The 16,906-nt window shown below is 41.1% G+C and overlaps 1 protein-coding gene across 1 annotated transcript in view; it reads right to left on the reverse strand.

The window, feature by feature from the left end:
* The window catches only part of PPEF1 (protein phosphatase with EF-hand domain 1), a 114,214-nt gene that overhangs the window by 63,514 nt on the left and 33,794 nt on the right, over positions 1-16,906 (reverse strand). Inside the window, exons 5-7 of the mRNA XM_078063946.1 lie at positions 11,319-11,446; positions 10,628-10,688; positions 1,983-2,146 (exon numbers count right to left, since the gene is read on the reverse strand). Of these exons, the coding sequence (XP_077920072.1) occupies positions 1,983-2,146; positions 10,628-10,688; positions 11,319-11,446 (353 nt within the window). The remainder of the gene's footprint in view (positions 1-1,982; positions 2,147-10,627; positions 10,689-11,318; positions 11,447-16,906) is intronic.

Here is a 16,906-nt window from a genome sequence, read left to right on the forward strand (position 1 = left end):
TATAACACAAAAGCACAAGCAACCAAAGGAAAAAAAAATAGATACACTGGACTTCACCAAAATTAGAAACTTTTGTGAATCAAAGGACATTATCAAGAAAGTGAAAAGACAACTTAAAGAATGAAAAAAAAAATTTCAAATCATATATCTGAGGGGTGCCTAGGTGACCCAGTTGATTAAGCATCCAACTCTTGGTTTGGGCTCAGGTCATGATCTCAGGGTCGTGGGATCGAGCCCCACATTGGGCTCCTTGCTCAGCGAGGGGTCTGCTGGAGATTCTGTCTCTCTCTCCCTCTCCTTCTGTCCCTCCCCCCCACATGCTCTCTCTCTCTCAAATAAATAAATCTTTTTAAAAAAATCATATATCTGGTAAGAGATTTGTATCCAGAATATATAAAGAAATCTTACAACTCAATAATATAAAGACAAATAACCTGATTTCAAAATGGGCAAAGCATCTGAATAGATATTTCTCCAAAGAAGTGTACAAATGCCTAGTAAACATGGAAAGATGTTCAACATCTTCAGTCATTAGGGAAATGCAAATCAAAACCAGTATGAGGTATCAGTTCACATACAACTAGGATGGCTATAATGAAAACACAATTAAAAAGAATAAACAAAAGCAAAAACAAGTGTTGGCAAAAAATGTGAAGAAACTGGAACCCTCATGCATCGCTGGTGGGAAGGTAAAGTGGCACAGCCACTGTGGAAAACAATTTAGCAGTTCCTCAAAAAGTTAAACAGAGTTACCATATGACCCAGCAGTTCCACTCCTAGTTATATATACTCAAGAGAAAACTGAGGACACATTCACACAAAAACCTGTAAGTGAATGTTCATAGAAGCATTGTTGATGATAGCCAAAAAGTAGAAAAAAATCCAAATGTTCATCCACTGACGAATGAATAAACAAAATGTGGTATATCCTTATAACAGAATATTAGACAGTGCAATAAAGGAGCAATGAAACATGCCATGGCATGAATGTACCCTAAAAACATTGGCTAAGTGAAAAAGCCAGACACAAGAGGTTACATATTATACAATTCCATTTGTTTGAAATGTCCAAAACAGACAAATCCATAGAGACACAAAGTAGAATAATAGTTGCCAGGGCTGAGGGAGGAGGGATGGTAATGAGTGTGGAGTTTCTTTTTGGGGTGATGAAAATGTTTTGGAATTAGATATTGGTGATGGTTGCACTATTTTGTGAATGCACTAAAAACCACTGAATTGTACACATTCTTATTTATTTATTTTTTGAGATTTTATTTATTTATTTGAGAGAGAGAGAGTGAGAGAGAGCATGAGAGGCGAGAGGGTCAGAGGGAGAAGCAGACTCCCTACTGAGCAGGGAGTCCGATGTGGGACTCGATCCCAGGACTCTGGGATCATGACCTGAGCCAAAGGCAGTCGCTTAACCAACTGAGCCACCCAGGCGCCCTATTTATTTATTTTTCACTGGAGAATTGTTGACAAACAATGTTACATTAGTGTGAGGGGTACAACACAGTGAGTCGACAACTCTATACGTTATGCTGGGCTCACCACAAGTGTAGCTCCCATCTGTCACCATACAACACTATTACAGTACCATCGGCTATATTCCCTATGCTGTAACTTCTAACCTGATGACTTACTCATTCTAACTGGAATGCCTGGATTTCCCACTCTCTTTCACCCATTTCACCCATCCCCCCACCCTTAAATCACTCACTTGAAAATGATGAATTTTATGATATGCGAATTATATCTCAGAAAAAGGAAATGCTGTACGCCTATAGATAGGAGGTTTCTGTGCATCTGAGGAGACTTCTATTTAATAGGTTAAGCAAAGCAGAGGGTAGCTCTCACTTATTATGAAGCTTTTCCCCCAAGGGAGTACATTTCCGCTATAGTATTTTCATTCATTCATTCAACAGATAGTCACTGAGCACATGCTATGTACAAGAATCATGGCAGTATCTGCTTCCACTTGCCTGTTGTTGCTTGAAGGCCTCAACAAGTAAATCAATGTCAGTAAAAGTGAGAGGAAATTGCAGCCGAGGACCATTATAGGAGTCTGGGACGTCTATGAATGAGACATACTCCTGTCTATCCTTGCAGTCCTGGAGGGTGCTACCAAAAAGTCGAGCAACTAATTCTGGAAAAGGAAAGACAGAAAGGGTGGGGGAATCAACATTCCCATACTTAAATTCAATAAATACCTTCTTGAATATCGAGCCCACATGAGGCACTGTGCTATGTGTTATGAATACCAAGCTATCCCACATATAATCATGAGGAAGGATTTGTTCTCAGATCATTAGGTACATTTACATGAATCACCCTCATCCCTTCCCGAGTGGACATTGTACCAAAGCAGTGAGTTCATTGGTGGGGAGGAGAAGGAGAAACACAGGGAAAACTGGGCAATCAAGGCACTTTGATGCTCTGAAACTCTACCTCTACATTTTTTGCCTACTCTTACATCTCAGATTTTTACAAATCGGGCTGAACACATAACAATGTATTGCATTTGATTCAAACATCTGTGCTATTCAGAAAATTAAACTGCAACATTCAATTTTTCCCCTGTTAAACACTTTTCACATAAAAACAGATTTTCTGACATGATTTTCTTTTTCTTCTTGATAACAAAGCAGATAAAGTTAGATGATGAAACATAGGCAGAAATACCCATAGGGTCTCTCTCTCAGAGAAACATTTCTGTGTAACAGATTGCCTGCACTGCCCATTTCAGTAGGTGCTGAGATCCAGGGTCCCTTTCTTGCTAGGCTGCCTATAAAAAAGTCAGCCCAAGAACAGAAATCTGGCCAATTCGGTTGTAGAAAGAGGAAAGTGGGTATGGTAGACTGATTGCAAAAGTGACCCCGATTGTCTATCCCGACATTTAGCCTGGCTCTTTTTAATGCGATTTGCAGCTACTCTCATCAAGAGTTTATTTCCCCAGGCTTTGAATCTGGGTTGTGGGGTTCATGACCTGTGTTGGCCTAAAGAATGTGGTGGAAGTGTTACGTACCATTTCCAAGTCAAGACCTCAGAAGGCCTTGTATGTTTCCATGCTCTCTCTTTCGAACCCAAGCTACTAGCACAAAGCCCAGGCTAACCTAATGAAAGCTCCAAGACTATGGGGAACAAAACTGAGTCACCCCAGCCAAGGCCATCCCAGATCAGCCATTAGCCAGCAGACCTCCAAATACATGAGTGAACTCTCGCCAAGAGCTGAGGAAAACTGCCAAATCAAGCCTGTCAAGATCAGCAGAAGTACTCAGATAACCTGTAGACTTGTGGGCAAAAGAAATGTTTATTACATGCCACTGAGCTATTGTGGTTGTTTAATACACAGTATTATTTCATTAACAGATAACGGATACAGAGGATGGTGATGTATTCTTCAACTCATTAACAATTGCTACCAAGCCAATGGGAATCAGAAGTTTTCTGCAAGTAGTTTCTATCTTTTTGAATATTTAGAGTAGACATGTTTGGAAAGTGTGACGTTAGCAGATGTAGATAGAATGCATGTTTTTTCATGATCCAGTTATGCTGAGAGATTAGAGTTAAGAACTAAACTTGAAAAAAAAAACTTGCTAAAGTAAGTCATGATATTTGGTAATTTAAAAATGCTTTCTAAATTATTGTGTACCCACCCCAACACTTCTTTGGTGGTGGTTGATGATGTTTTATAAGAAGTTAGATGTAGGAATAATAAGGTGTGTCTTCAGTGTGGTCCAGCGCAGTGTATTTTTCTCATTTGGATTTGGTTTGAGATTTGAGAATCACTTAATTATTCCGTTTTATGTTTGAAAACTAGAAATGCAGAGCAGCTTGGTAAATTTTATCTCAGATTCCATCGTGCAAGCAGTAAAGCCTCAATACTCTACTTAACTGTCTTAATGATCATACCATTCCGTTCTTAGAGATACATCTTCCTGACTCTACACACTGAAATATTGGGCTCCTCTTGGGAAAACAACAATAACAACAAAGAAAGACAAAAACAACCCCGCTGGTCCCACTATATCATCTTATAACTGACTTATTGAGTAATCCCACCTGTGTGAAGTACAAGCATGACATGAGTTTCTTCACCCGTGCTCTGTCCGCTCTCCCTTTCTCATCAGCCCAATGCAGTCTTGTTTTGTTTAAGAACAAAATTAAAGTACTGTTTTTCTTCTTTATTTTTTATTTTATTTATTTATTTTTTTTTAAGATTTTATTTATTTATTTGACAGAGAGAGAGCCAGCGAGAGAGGGAACACAAGCAAGGGGAGTGTGAAGGGGAGAAGCAGGCTTCCCGCGGAGCGGGGAGCCCGATGCGGGGCTCGATCCCAGGACCCTGGGATCATGACCTGAGCTGAAGGCAGACGCTTAACGACTGAGCCACCCAGGCGCCCCCTGTTTTTCTTCTTTAAAACAAACAAACAAAAAGCTTGGTCTGGCCCTTCTTTCCATACATTTGTTCACCTTCATTTCTTATAAGTTCTGTGATAAATACACGAAAAAGCACCATTTCCCTAAGCCATTTCTTAGTCAAAACTACTCAATATGAAATATCAGTAAACATCAAATCATAATCCTTTTGCTGACTTTTAGCCACATTTAAAAAAAAATAACATAGATTCTCTTCCTAATATGGGTAGCTAATGTGGGTCATATATGAAAACAATCAGAAGCTGTACCAATTCGAATGCAAGTAGTATGGGCTGTAACTATTATAACTAATAAGAATAATTTAATGAATGCCAACAATATGTAAAGATTTGTGCACCATGTAATTTGAATGAATCTTTACCTGTTTGATTTACAATTCTGGCAACATGAATCTAAACTAATTAAATATAATGAAATCTTGAATTATAACCAAATGATACCTTTATAAGTTGTTCTAAAGAAAATATCTCAAAACTACCCCCCACATATAATCTTTTCTTTTAGCCAGTACAAATTCAAAAACTGGACAGGGAACATGTTAAAGCCCATAATTAAAAAAAAAAAAACAACACACACACACACACACACACGCGCGCGCACACACACACACACTTTCTGCCCCTACTGCCCATGTGTCACTTTGAAAACAAGCTACAGATATGGCTGGGAAAAGAAAAGCACCAATTGAACTGCATTTTATAGTTATTTCATTTCTCAGTTATGAATCTGGATTAAAACTATGAGTGTCCATATAATAAACTCAAGAAATGGCAAAACTGCATTTCATAAGATTCAACACCTGTTCCTGATTATTTAAAAACTCAGAAAACTAGGAATGAAAGCCTACCTCCTTAACAGAATTTTAAAAATTTAAATCAACAAGACTGGTTTTTCCATTAAAGCATTAACAAATCAGGATGCCTAGTTTCACTGCTTACTTTTCACATTGTTCTGCTATTTCTAGCCAATGCAACAAAATACAAAGCTGAAATAAGAGCTTGGATAGAAAGAGGTAAAAATAAAGTTACTTGTGCCCAGTGTGATTAAATATCCATACTCCGGAAAATCAGTTGAGAAACTCCCAGAACTGATAGGAGAATTCCACACTACAGAGGTTTGAACCACAGCTTTACCACTGCTGAGATGAATAACCTTGGGAGGTCACCTTCTAAGCCTCAATATTCTCATCCAATAAAAGGGGATGATAATAATACTAATCTCAGTGGTTTGTCATGAAGACTAAATGAAATATTTAAAGCACTTAAAAGACATGGCACATGGCAAACATGTAATAGATACCAGCAATAATAATAATTAATAATAATAACAATAAGTTCATTCATGCTATTGTTCAATAGTAGCACAATACAAATAGATATAAGTCAAAGGCTTGTTAAATACTACCAATAATCACTGGGGAGATACCATGGGGAAAATAACCTACTGGCCATAGCCACAAAAAAATATAAAATACCTGGGTCTGATAGGACATTTTGGCTGATCTGGGAAGCAGAAAGGATAGTCAAAACAACACTTGCACACGCTCCATCCCACTCCCCACTTCCACCAGTCTCTGTTTAAACCTATTGCTCTGTACAGCAGCTTTGGCTTTCTACCTTATGGGATGGATGTGTTGAGTCTCCCCATCAAGTCCTACAAACTGGTTTGAGCCACTAAGTAGTAGGACACGGAAATGAATGGCTTCCAGATCACCTCCTACCTATGGAACACCCAGGATGTCTCAACTAACACTGTGCCTCAGAGTTAAAACCATTAGTCCGACGATATCTGGGAATGTTAAGTGATCTTCTGGTCCCTAAATACACCCTGCTTAGCGGTCCTGGCGCTTCTGCAAAAACAGGCCTAGGTGGACGTTGTGTGGAACCTTCCCACCAAAGAAGGCCATCAGAAAGCAACCCACAGTAATGTACAGCACCGTGACCCTAGTTAACACTACTCTTAGTGTATGCTTGAAAGTTACTAAGAGAGTACATTTTTAAAGGGCTCACCACACACAAAGGACTTGTAACTGTGAGGTGATGGATGTGTTAACCCACATTGTTGGGGTAATCATTTCATAATATATTCATATATGAAATCACTGCAGTGTATACCTTAAACTTCTACAGTGTTATATGTCAACTATATTTCAATAAAGCTGGAAAAAAAATTTGTTTTAAAGATTTTATTTATTTATTTGACAGAGAGAGACACAGCGAAAGAGGGAACACAAGCAGGGGGAGTGGGAGAGGGAGAAGCAGGCTTCCTGTGGAGCAGGGAGCCCGATGCGGGGCTCGATCCCAGGACCCTGGGATCATGACCTGAGCCGAAGGCAGACGCTTAACGACTGAGCCAGTCAGGTGCCCCGTGGAAAAAATTTTTAAAAGAAATCAACCTACAAAAGTAATCTGCAAATTAATTTTTCCATTACACACAATAATTAAATCGGTAAGATTCTAGGACTCTATAATAGAGAGATGTATAAGAGAATAGAGGCCTAGAAATATGCCCTAATACATATTTTTTAAATGAATACATGGTGAAGGAGGCACTACAAACCATGGTGAAAAGATACGTTATGAAATAAACATTGTGGGAAAAACTGGTTAACTACTTGGACATTTTCTTTTTAGCTGTGCTCTTTGTTTTCAACCACAAGGCATCAAGATTTCCTTTTTTGGTTTAATATAAAAAATCCCAAATTTATGAAGTGTTAAAAATTTTAAAAGTCAAACCATAAAAAAAATCTAGAAATCCAGGCATAGCGATCCACATTTTAAATATTTCAAGGCCTTCTAAGTTTAAAAGCAGGGATTCACAAAGAAAAAGATATTTAGACTTGAAAGATATTTTAAATAATTAATGGGTAAAAACTTTCTATACCTGATGGAAAATATCAACCTAGATATCACAGAAGCTCAAGCAAACCCCACACAGGATAAAATATAAATGAAGCATCATCAAGGCTCATTATAGTTAAAGCCCTATTTTCCAATGTTACTTAGGTTAGTTTGTTTCTTCCCTAACTGCAAGAGGTGATTCTGTTATTTGTAATACAGTTAAATTCATTTGTCACTGTGTGTATTCTATTTTGGAAATACACACACATACATTCTTTTCTTGTTTGTAAAAATTTGTTTAATGGATGTGAAACATTATCATGGTTCTAAGAGTCAAAACTACAAAAAGGTACATTCAGAGGAGTGTTACTCCTCCCACAGCCCTCTACCCAACTCCATTCTCCCATTCTTTCTTTCTCCCCTGTTCCCACCCATCCACTCATCCCCTGTAGGTAAACAAGGCCATTAGTTTCTGGTTTATCCTATAGGTTTCTCCTGTATTTATTTTTGTGTGCGCGCGCACACACACACACACACACACACACACACACATTCATATCAGACAAAGATTTCTCAAACAAGATGCAGAAAGTATTAACCATAAAGGGAAAAAAATTGTACTACATTAAAATCAAGAATGTCTGTTATCATCAAAAGGCAGCATTTAAAGATTAGGGAGATAAAAGCCAAAGACTAGGAGAAGATATATGCAATATGTTTATCTAACAAAGATTCATATTATCATATGTAGAATACTTGGAGCACTCTTAAAAATTGGTAAGAGGAAAACAGCTCACCCAATAAAAGGATGGCAAGAGACCTGAATAGGCACTTCACCAAACAGGATGTTCACATGGCCACTACATAGACAAAAAGGTGACCAATTTCACCGCTCACCAGGGAAATACAAATTAAAGCAGAAATGGGATACTACTACGTATCAGGCAGAATGGCTAAAATGAAAAGGAATGACAACTCCAAGTGTTGAAGAGGATAGAAAACACTGGAACTCTCATCCACTGGTGGCAGTATAAGTTGGTACAACAATTTTATAAGAAGGTTTGTCAGTATCTAATAAAGCTGAACACACGCATGCCCTGTAACCCAAAACTTCCACTCCGGGGTCATGGTACAACTTTATAATAATGGCCCCCAGTGAATCAAGCCCCTCTATATCCTTCATCCCTTTCCAATATAACGCTGCTGCTCCCCGCCCCGCAAGAGATGGAGCTTTCCTAACCCCTGTGGATCTGTGGCTGCCCTTGTGACTTGCTTGGACCAATAGAATACGGCAGAAACGATCTTATGTGAGTTCCAGAGAATAGACCTTAAGAGGCCTTGTAGCTTCTGCCTTTGTCCTCTTGGGATCCAGCTACCATGTAAAGAAGTCTGGGATATCCTGCTAGACAGAGAGGCTGCATGAGGAGAATTGAGGTATCTAAGTTCATAGCCAACACCAAAGTCCCAGACAGGTGAGTAAAACCATCTAGACCTCCCTACCCAGCCCAGCGAGGTTGAGTGAGCCAAACTGACACCGCATGGAACGAAGACAAGCCATCTGCACGGAGCCCAGATCAAATGCCCGATCCACAGAATAACGAGCAATAAAATAGCTGTTGTTTTTAAGCCTCTAAATTTGGGGGTGATTTGTTATGCAGCAATAGATAACTGGAAATGAGAATATAGCAAAAGAAAATGATATATATGTTCACCAAAAAGGACATGTACAAGAATGTGCATAGCAGTACCATTCAAATTACCCAAACTGAAAACAACCCAAATGTCCATAAACAATAGAATGGATACGTTTTGGTAAATTTGTAAAACGGAACATCATTCAGCAATAAGAATGACCGAATTGCAACAACATGGATGACTCTCACAAATACGCCATTGAGTAAAAGACAAGACTCAACACTGTGCTTTCATTTATCTAGTGAAGTTCAAAAACAAGCAAAACCAATCTAGGACGTAGAAGTCAGGAAAGCCATCATGGGGGAGTTGGGAAGTGACTGGAGGGGGACAGGAGAGAGGCTTCGGTGGCTCTGATAATGTTTTCTTTCTTGTTCTGGGTGCAGGTTACAAGGGCATGCTTACTTCAAGAAAATTTATTGATTCTTGTACTTAAGATTTGTGTGTTTTAATGTATGTTATACTTGAAGAAAAGTTTACCTAAGAAGATTAAACCACTGTCTCCTTCTTTGATAAAATCTTTTAATATTTTTAAATCACCTACAGAATTTTTTGACATGCAGATTTTTTAAAATACAGAGCCTGAGTCAATATCTCTGGGCTGGAACCCAGCCATCTGTGGCTACGAATCTCCAGAAGTGATTCTGATGCACAGCCCAGATTGAAATATTAGGTCATTAGCAAAAACAGTGCTGCTTCATTTCATCATCATTATATTTCCTCTCAGAAATATTTTGCCAAAGAACATGAAGCACAAACAACTATCTTCAAATTGCAATTATCTAAAAGAAAGAAAATGGCAAAATACCCACTTCCTCCCACTCCCCACTCCTCAGGTTTGGCTATTCTACCATTTAGAAAGCTTCTACAGATCATTAAATGCTTTAATTAGTTTCATACATATGTGCTCAGCTCAAAGCATGCCATTAAAATACCATTCTTTTGCCACAGTGAAGGGTGCTCGCTCACTGGATGATTTAAAAGGAGCTCTTGGATGCCATACACTTTTAATTAGAACAAAAAATGGTTGGCCCAAATTAAAGAAAAATAAGTTTTTAAGTCTAGCATCTACCTTGAAGTTAACAACAGTCATCTTGATTTTGCAGGAGAAATGCATGCATGCCTTGGGAATAACTATAATTTTAAAATCATTTTGAACCATCCTGACATTGCCTGTCCCTGAGATGATTTACTTAGTCATTTCAGAACGACTACATAAATGATAAAGAGACAGAGAGACGGACAGCTAGCTCTGCAGAAAACAGAAAACCGTGTTCAATCCACCATGTCCCCCCAGATTTGTTTATTTTGATCTCTCGGCATGAAAGTTTTGTGGATAAAAAAATAAGATCCTCTTTATTACAGCTACCATTGTACATCAACAGATTGTGGTTCAGAGAAGGTGTTCAACAAATTAACATTGAATGAAATCTAATTCAGCTTCGTGAAAGTGACAAAATTAAACAAATTTAGTAAACAACAATCAGAGAAAAAAGCCACTTGAACTGATTTCACCAGTTTGGTGTCACAAAGACAAGACGGGTGGGCATCTTTTTAATTTCTTAGTGCCCTGCCATCTTCAGAGTTTACATCCCTTGATGAGGACAATTCAATATTTAATGACTGCTTTTCAAAAGACTAAACATTTTACTTACCTGGGTCTTTCTCGTGTATATGTGTATAGTTTTCCAACATGAAGGAAAAGAAATTGGATAGCTGGACAAAATAGAAATACATTAGTCAGTGAATGGTCCCCAAACAGCCACCATGGCAAATACTGTTGGCGCGCTCTCCCAGCCTCTACCTGCCTCCCTCCTCCCTCAGCCGGTGGGCAGCACCCCCTGCAGAAGCAGAGGATATCACATATCCTCCTTCCCCTTAATGGCCAAAAAGGACTTTTTTTCTACTAAGAAGCATTAAAGCTGGATTTGTACAGCATTTTTGCAAGCTTGAAAAAGGCCTTCCTCGCCCATCTCTATTTTCTTCTAGAACTCTCTCAGGTTTGTTCTCAGGAAATTCTTTCATTTTTTTAACTCCTTAAAATATTTTTTCCTTCGTAAAGTAACAACTTTACTTCCTCCTGGGACACGTGCCCAAGAACAGAATAAGATCATTTTTTATTAGTTAACTAGACATCTGGCAGCCCTGTTCAAAATATAAACTTCAGAAATGAAAAATACCGTCCTCTTCCCAAATCCTACTCTCTCTCCACAGCTACTTCCAAGACAGTGTCGCCCTCTATTAAAGCTTTCACCAAGGTAAATGGACCCAAACTTTCCTTTTCTCAATCATGAGGGGTAAAGAGAAGCATTTTACCAAAAGAAGAGACAAGCCGGCAACACAGACCTGCAGTTGGCCTTGTTCGTCAGCATATTCGATAGACTGGAAGATGGTGAGGGCATAGCGCTGTCTGGCCTTCCACCGAGCACTGTAGCTTCGGTACCAGTTCTGGATGACCAACGCGGCTTTTAGCACTGCAGACCCATAGCATATGAAAACCAGAGGAAACCAGTTAGTATGCAGCTATGGGACAGGGAAGTAGGTGCTTTAGAAAAAAATCAGTCCACCTGGATTCCTAGGTTCTAAGAATATACACACCACAATGGGATTTACCTTTATGTTTCTGTAGAACGTCCTCAAGTCTCCAATACTCAGAGAATAATGATGGCATAGCCATTAAGAGTAGAATTTCTGGGGGGCGCCTGGGTGGCTCAGTCGGTTGAGTGTCCAACTCTTGATTTTGGCTCAGGTCATGATCTCAGGGTCGTGGGTTGGAGCCCCGAGTCAGGCTCTGCTTGGGATTCTCTCTCCCTCGGCCCCTTCCCCTGCCCTCCTGCTTATGTGCACTCTCTCTTGGGGGGGAAAAAAGGGTAGAATTTTTGGGGCAAGAAGGTCTGAATTTGAATCCCAGCTATGCTAATCACTGTCTGTGTGACTCTGGTAAGTTATTAAAACTCTCAAAGCCTCAGTTTCCTCACCTGTAAAATGGGGGAAATAACAGCACCTACCTCTGGCACTACCCAGGCATATTCACATTCTATGTATCCCTATGAAGTAGCAATTCCATTCTTCACTATATACCCCCAAGCAATCCTCACAGAGCCCGTAAGGGAGACGTATGGGGATACAGTGTTTCTTTGCTTGTGGCAGTAGGGAGTTTGACCCCAACACAGCCTGGATGGCCATTGCTGGGTAGGAGAATGTGTGACCGTGGTGGGCGCACACCATGGCCTATTATGTCACAACTGGAAGCAACAGATTAAGTAAACCCATAGCAACATGGATGCGGCTTAAAAATATAGTGCTTTAGGGAGAACAGTTTTAGTTAGAGACAATGAAATATAACATGATGTCATTTTATATAAATTTAAAACACACATACACAAAACCAAAATATACACTTCATAAGAATATATACAAAGGAAAAGACACTAAAAAAATAGATTGGTTATTTATGGGGGGGGTGAATGAATATAGTGTACGTGGGTAAAAAGGAACAAGCAAATTAATTAGCTAACATAAGGAAGGGTCTCGCACAGACCAGTGATGACAATGTACGATGAATTGAAAAGTATGATTCACTCCAGCTTCTGCACCTGAGATTCAACTGATACAAGACAGACGGATAAATGAACACACCTCCCTCCTTCATAGCGTTACAATAAGGATGAAATGAGCTACTACGGGTGAAGAGTTTATCCCCATGCCTGGTTAATAAATGGCTAAACAAACGGCTACTATAGTGATAAGCATCGTCTTGTTTGTGGATTATTCAGTACACTGACTCTCTTCTGGGGCTCTGAGCCTTTGAATCATCCTGTCGCTTCATGGCTTTGAAGAAAGCGATCAGGTGAGAGATAACGAGATTTAAAATATAGTCTCTTATGCCTTCCTCAAGTTTTTGAGCGAAGAGCAATCAACACCAGCTGGCTTCTTTTATTCATGCTATAATTTTTCCCAGTTAGCACATAAAAATTAAGAGTTGACTATAACAAGAACAATTTGAATTCTAAAAGCAGGATTCTAGCCTCCAGTCCCAGTATCCTTGGCTTAATACTGCTCTGGTACACTAGATATGCTAGTCATCTGAGGGTATTTATTTATGAGTTTCTCCAAGACTCTCTGGTTCCAGAGACACTCATTTCATTATTCAGCTTCCAGAAGACCCCAGGCAATAGACATAAGGTCAAATATCATGATCTTTATAGGGGAACACCACAGGGAGAAGAAGTAAGAGTGACTTGTTCAATATCGCAAAGCAAATGATTGGGAGGCTCAAAATCTCAAGTGTTCTCACTGTATCATTACAGAGAGCCCAGGCTCACCTGCAAGGTCTGTTCTATGGGACAGTCCCTGTCATGACCAGCCAACCCTCACCTCAGGGCCTCTCTCTGTTCGTCAAGTGCAAAGGAACTGTCCCAGGGCTATTTACCGAGCACTTACTGAGGGCCAGGCCATGGATTCATTTCCACAGTCCTCGCCACACCGAGAAGCTGAGACAGACTACTTAAGGTCACTTAGCCACTAAGTGGAAATGCACAGTGCAGAACGGAAGCCAGGTCTCACTTAACCTCCGTAGACCTACTGACCTTTCGCTGCGTCTCAGTTTCTTCATCTGCACAATGATGCAGTGGAATAAATGATCACTAAAGTTTCTTCTACTTAGGGCTAGCACCACTGATAAGAAATAATCACGCTTACTATTTCTATAATTAATAATGGGACAAAATAGCTACCCTACGTGAAGGGGCTGCTAGAAGAGATTTAGCCCCCACAAGTATCATCTCTATGTTACACATAAGAAAACTTCAGGTTCAGAGAGGCAAGTATCTTGCTCCAAGTCACTTACCTCGTATGGACTCAGGTCTTCTGAGTCCAAACTCTGGGCTCTCTCCACTATAGCCAGCTACTTCTTTCCCTAACCTATGTGCACCTTTCCTTCCTTTGAATAAGGGCCACCGTTTATGGAATGCCTACTATGTGCCCGGCACCAAGCTACACACGATACCTATACTACCGCTTCTACTCCTCCCCCGTGAGGGGAAATAGGTGATGGAAGCCCCCTGTCCTATCTCTGCCTTCTCCAGTCCAGTCCCTTGCCGGGATCCCGCCCCACTCCCCAGGGGAGGAGTTGCTATTTTATCTGATAAGCACACAGTACTTTGGGGGGCTGTATTTCACTAGTAGGTGTGGAAGGCAGACGGCCATGCTCAGTTCCCTGGCTCTTGCATTTCCTTTTCTGCTCCAAAGGCAGTAAGCCGAGCCATCCCCTGCTCCCTTCCGGGCTCAGAAAGCCACCATGCCTGCTGATGCTTGCATTCCTCACCGGAGCTTACCGTGGCATGAATGCCACTTGCTAAGCTATCACGTGTCAGCTGTCACCCCACACTTCTCTAGTCTGCTCACCTGATGCTGAAACTGGGGCTCTGCAGGCCACATTTCTGATCAGCCCCCCGGGGGGGTGGGGGGGGAACTACCTGCTTGGCTTTGCCAAAGGGGGAGGTAGAGGGAGATGGTGAGGCTGGAGGAGGGATGAGAGACACACTCCTTCCTGTCTGCTTCCTGTTCCTCTTAGTGTTGCCTAGCAATGGCTCCCCCCCCCAGCCCCCCCCCCCCCGCAGCAGTTTCTCCTTGTAGCAGCAGCTGGATCCAGTGTGCATTATGCAGCACTTGCACAACCAGCCTCGGGGCTGCCCCTCAGAGACACCAGCGCCAGCTGAGCAGCCCCCATTGTCAAAGGTCTGAATCTCAATTCTGCAGGAACCCTCCTCCAAGTTTCTAGATTGTAATAATTCCAGTCTCTCCCCTTTGTTCTCTCAGCCCTAGAGATGGTAACTGTCGTACCTCCATAGGCCTCAGAGCTCCTTCAGAGACGTTTCCGTTACCTAGGAACAATCTGATACCCACTTAACAGCTCTTTCCTTTCACTTCTCTCGTCACATCCCTCTATGGTTTCTGCCTCCTGACTAGACCCTGCCTGATGAGCCAGTCTCATCGGGCGGGAAGAACAGGCTCAGGTTAGGCCTCAAGCGTCCACCTTCCTGGATGCTCCAGCTCAGGCCCTTATCAGAATCGTACATCGGGATTTTGAGCACTTCAGCAGCAGTTGACAAAACAGACTTTGATCCGCATCCTGCTCCTGCTCCTTCGGCCCACAGTCCCCCCAGCATCCCCTCCCGCACAGGGAAGGAGACCAGCAGGGCAGGGTTAAGTGTACCAACACCAGACCTCTAAAACCTCACCTGATTCCTAAGAAGCCCCCACCCCACCCCAAACACGCACACACACACACACACACACACACACACACACAGCCACTCTAGCCAGCTGAGGACTCTCCTCTGGAGCAGAAACCTGCAAAATGGCAAAGGGTAGAGCCCAGGTAGGATAGACCCTACCCGAGGGGCTGCTGGCTCCATAACCCCCAACCCTGCCTGCAGAGTTGAAGATCTGTGTCATCTAGTTCTGGACTTGTTGGACAGCTTAGATCTGCTTCTGGTCCTGCTGCTTCATCACATAACAGGGCTTGTCTTCCCTGTCACATTAATTCCAGGCAGAAAAAAAAATAAATAAAAGCTATTGCCATATGTGTCCCAAGGGCCTTCTATTTTTGTTTCTAGAAGGAAGCAACAGCATAGGTTTAACAAGTTACCTGGCCAATTTCCTGTACCCAGCACAGGTGGATCCTCTATTGCCAAGCTGGGGGCTTTTGTTTTTTAATGGCTTCTTTTCTGTGGTGGCAGCCATTATCAGGTATTTTACATGGAATGAATATCCATGTAGGAGGTCAATGAAGAAGGCAAATAATAAGTTCAGAGCATCTGTTTTGTGCCAGACAGTGCTTTATGTGGATCCTTTCATTTGATTTGATTTAATCCTCCCAACAATCCTAGGAAGTGTCATTATCCTTATTTTACAGATAAGGAAACTGAGGCTCAGAAATAACTTGTTTGGGGTCACATCACTTGTCAGTGGGAAAATACAGAGTCAAATCTGGATCTCGGTCATTCCAGAAACTGGGCTTATAACCATTATGCTGTACAACCCAGTGTGGCATTTGGAATCAGCCATAAAAAATGAGACAATATGTAGAATAGTATGCCCTCCCTCCCACACCTTCCCTACCTCACAATCCCTATGCTCTTCACCTGTTCTATTGTTCTCCATAGCACGTTTTACCATCTGATATTCTATATAGTCGTATGTTTATGTGTTTATTGTCTATCTCCCCCTATTAGCTAAGCTACATGAGAATAGGGACTTTATTTTGTTCACTGCCATATCCCCAGCACCTAGGGTAAGGCCTGGCAATGGATATTTGTTGAACAAATGAACAAATACCTTCTAGGGCTGTTATAATAATGATGTATTAGCAATGTATAATAATGTATCAGTAATGTGTTGATACAGGTATTCATAATATATTAATTGATTGATTAATATAAAATGCTTAGCACATGCCTGCTACATAGGAAGCATTCAATAAACAGTAGATGCTTTTTTTTAAAAAGGGGGGAAAAAGAGATCATGATTGTCTCTCTCCCAGTTAACAACTTCTAGTGCCCCCTCCCCGCCAGATTCTTAATTATACATAACAGTTTATTAAAAATTTCACAAACTACTGTGGACAAACCCACACCATCTCAGAACCCAAGAGTAAGGAGCGAGAAGAACAGTGCCAACCAGGATCCATAGGCCTCACTCCCTTAGAGAGCAGACTCTTGGCTCAAACGCTGCCTTCTCAGCGAGGCCTTTCCTGACCACCCTTTTCAAAATGGCCCCCTGGCCCCCACTGCCTATCTCATTTCCTCACCACAGCACTTAACACTATCTGATATAGCATATATTTTATTCATTTGTCATTATCTGTCTCCTTCCACTAGGATGTAATCTCTGTAAGGGCTGGGATTTTAGTCCATTGGGTTAGCTGCTAT

This window comes from Halichoerus grypus, chromosome X, assembly GCF_964656455.1.
Source record: "Halichoerus grypus chromosome X, mHalGry1.hap1.1, whole genome shotgun sequence".
Taxonomy (NCBI): Eukaryota; Metazoa; Chordata; class Mammalia; order Carnivora; family Phocidae; genus Halichoerus; species Halichoerus grypus.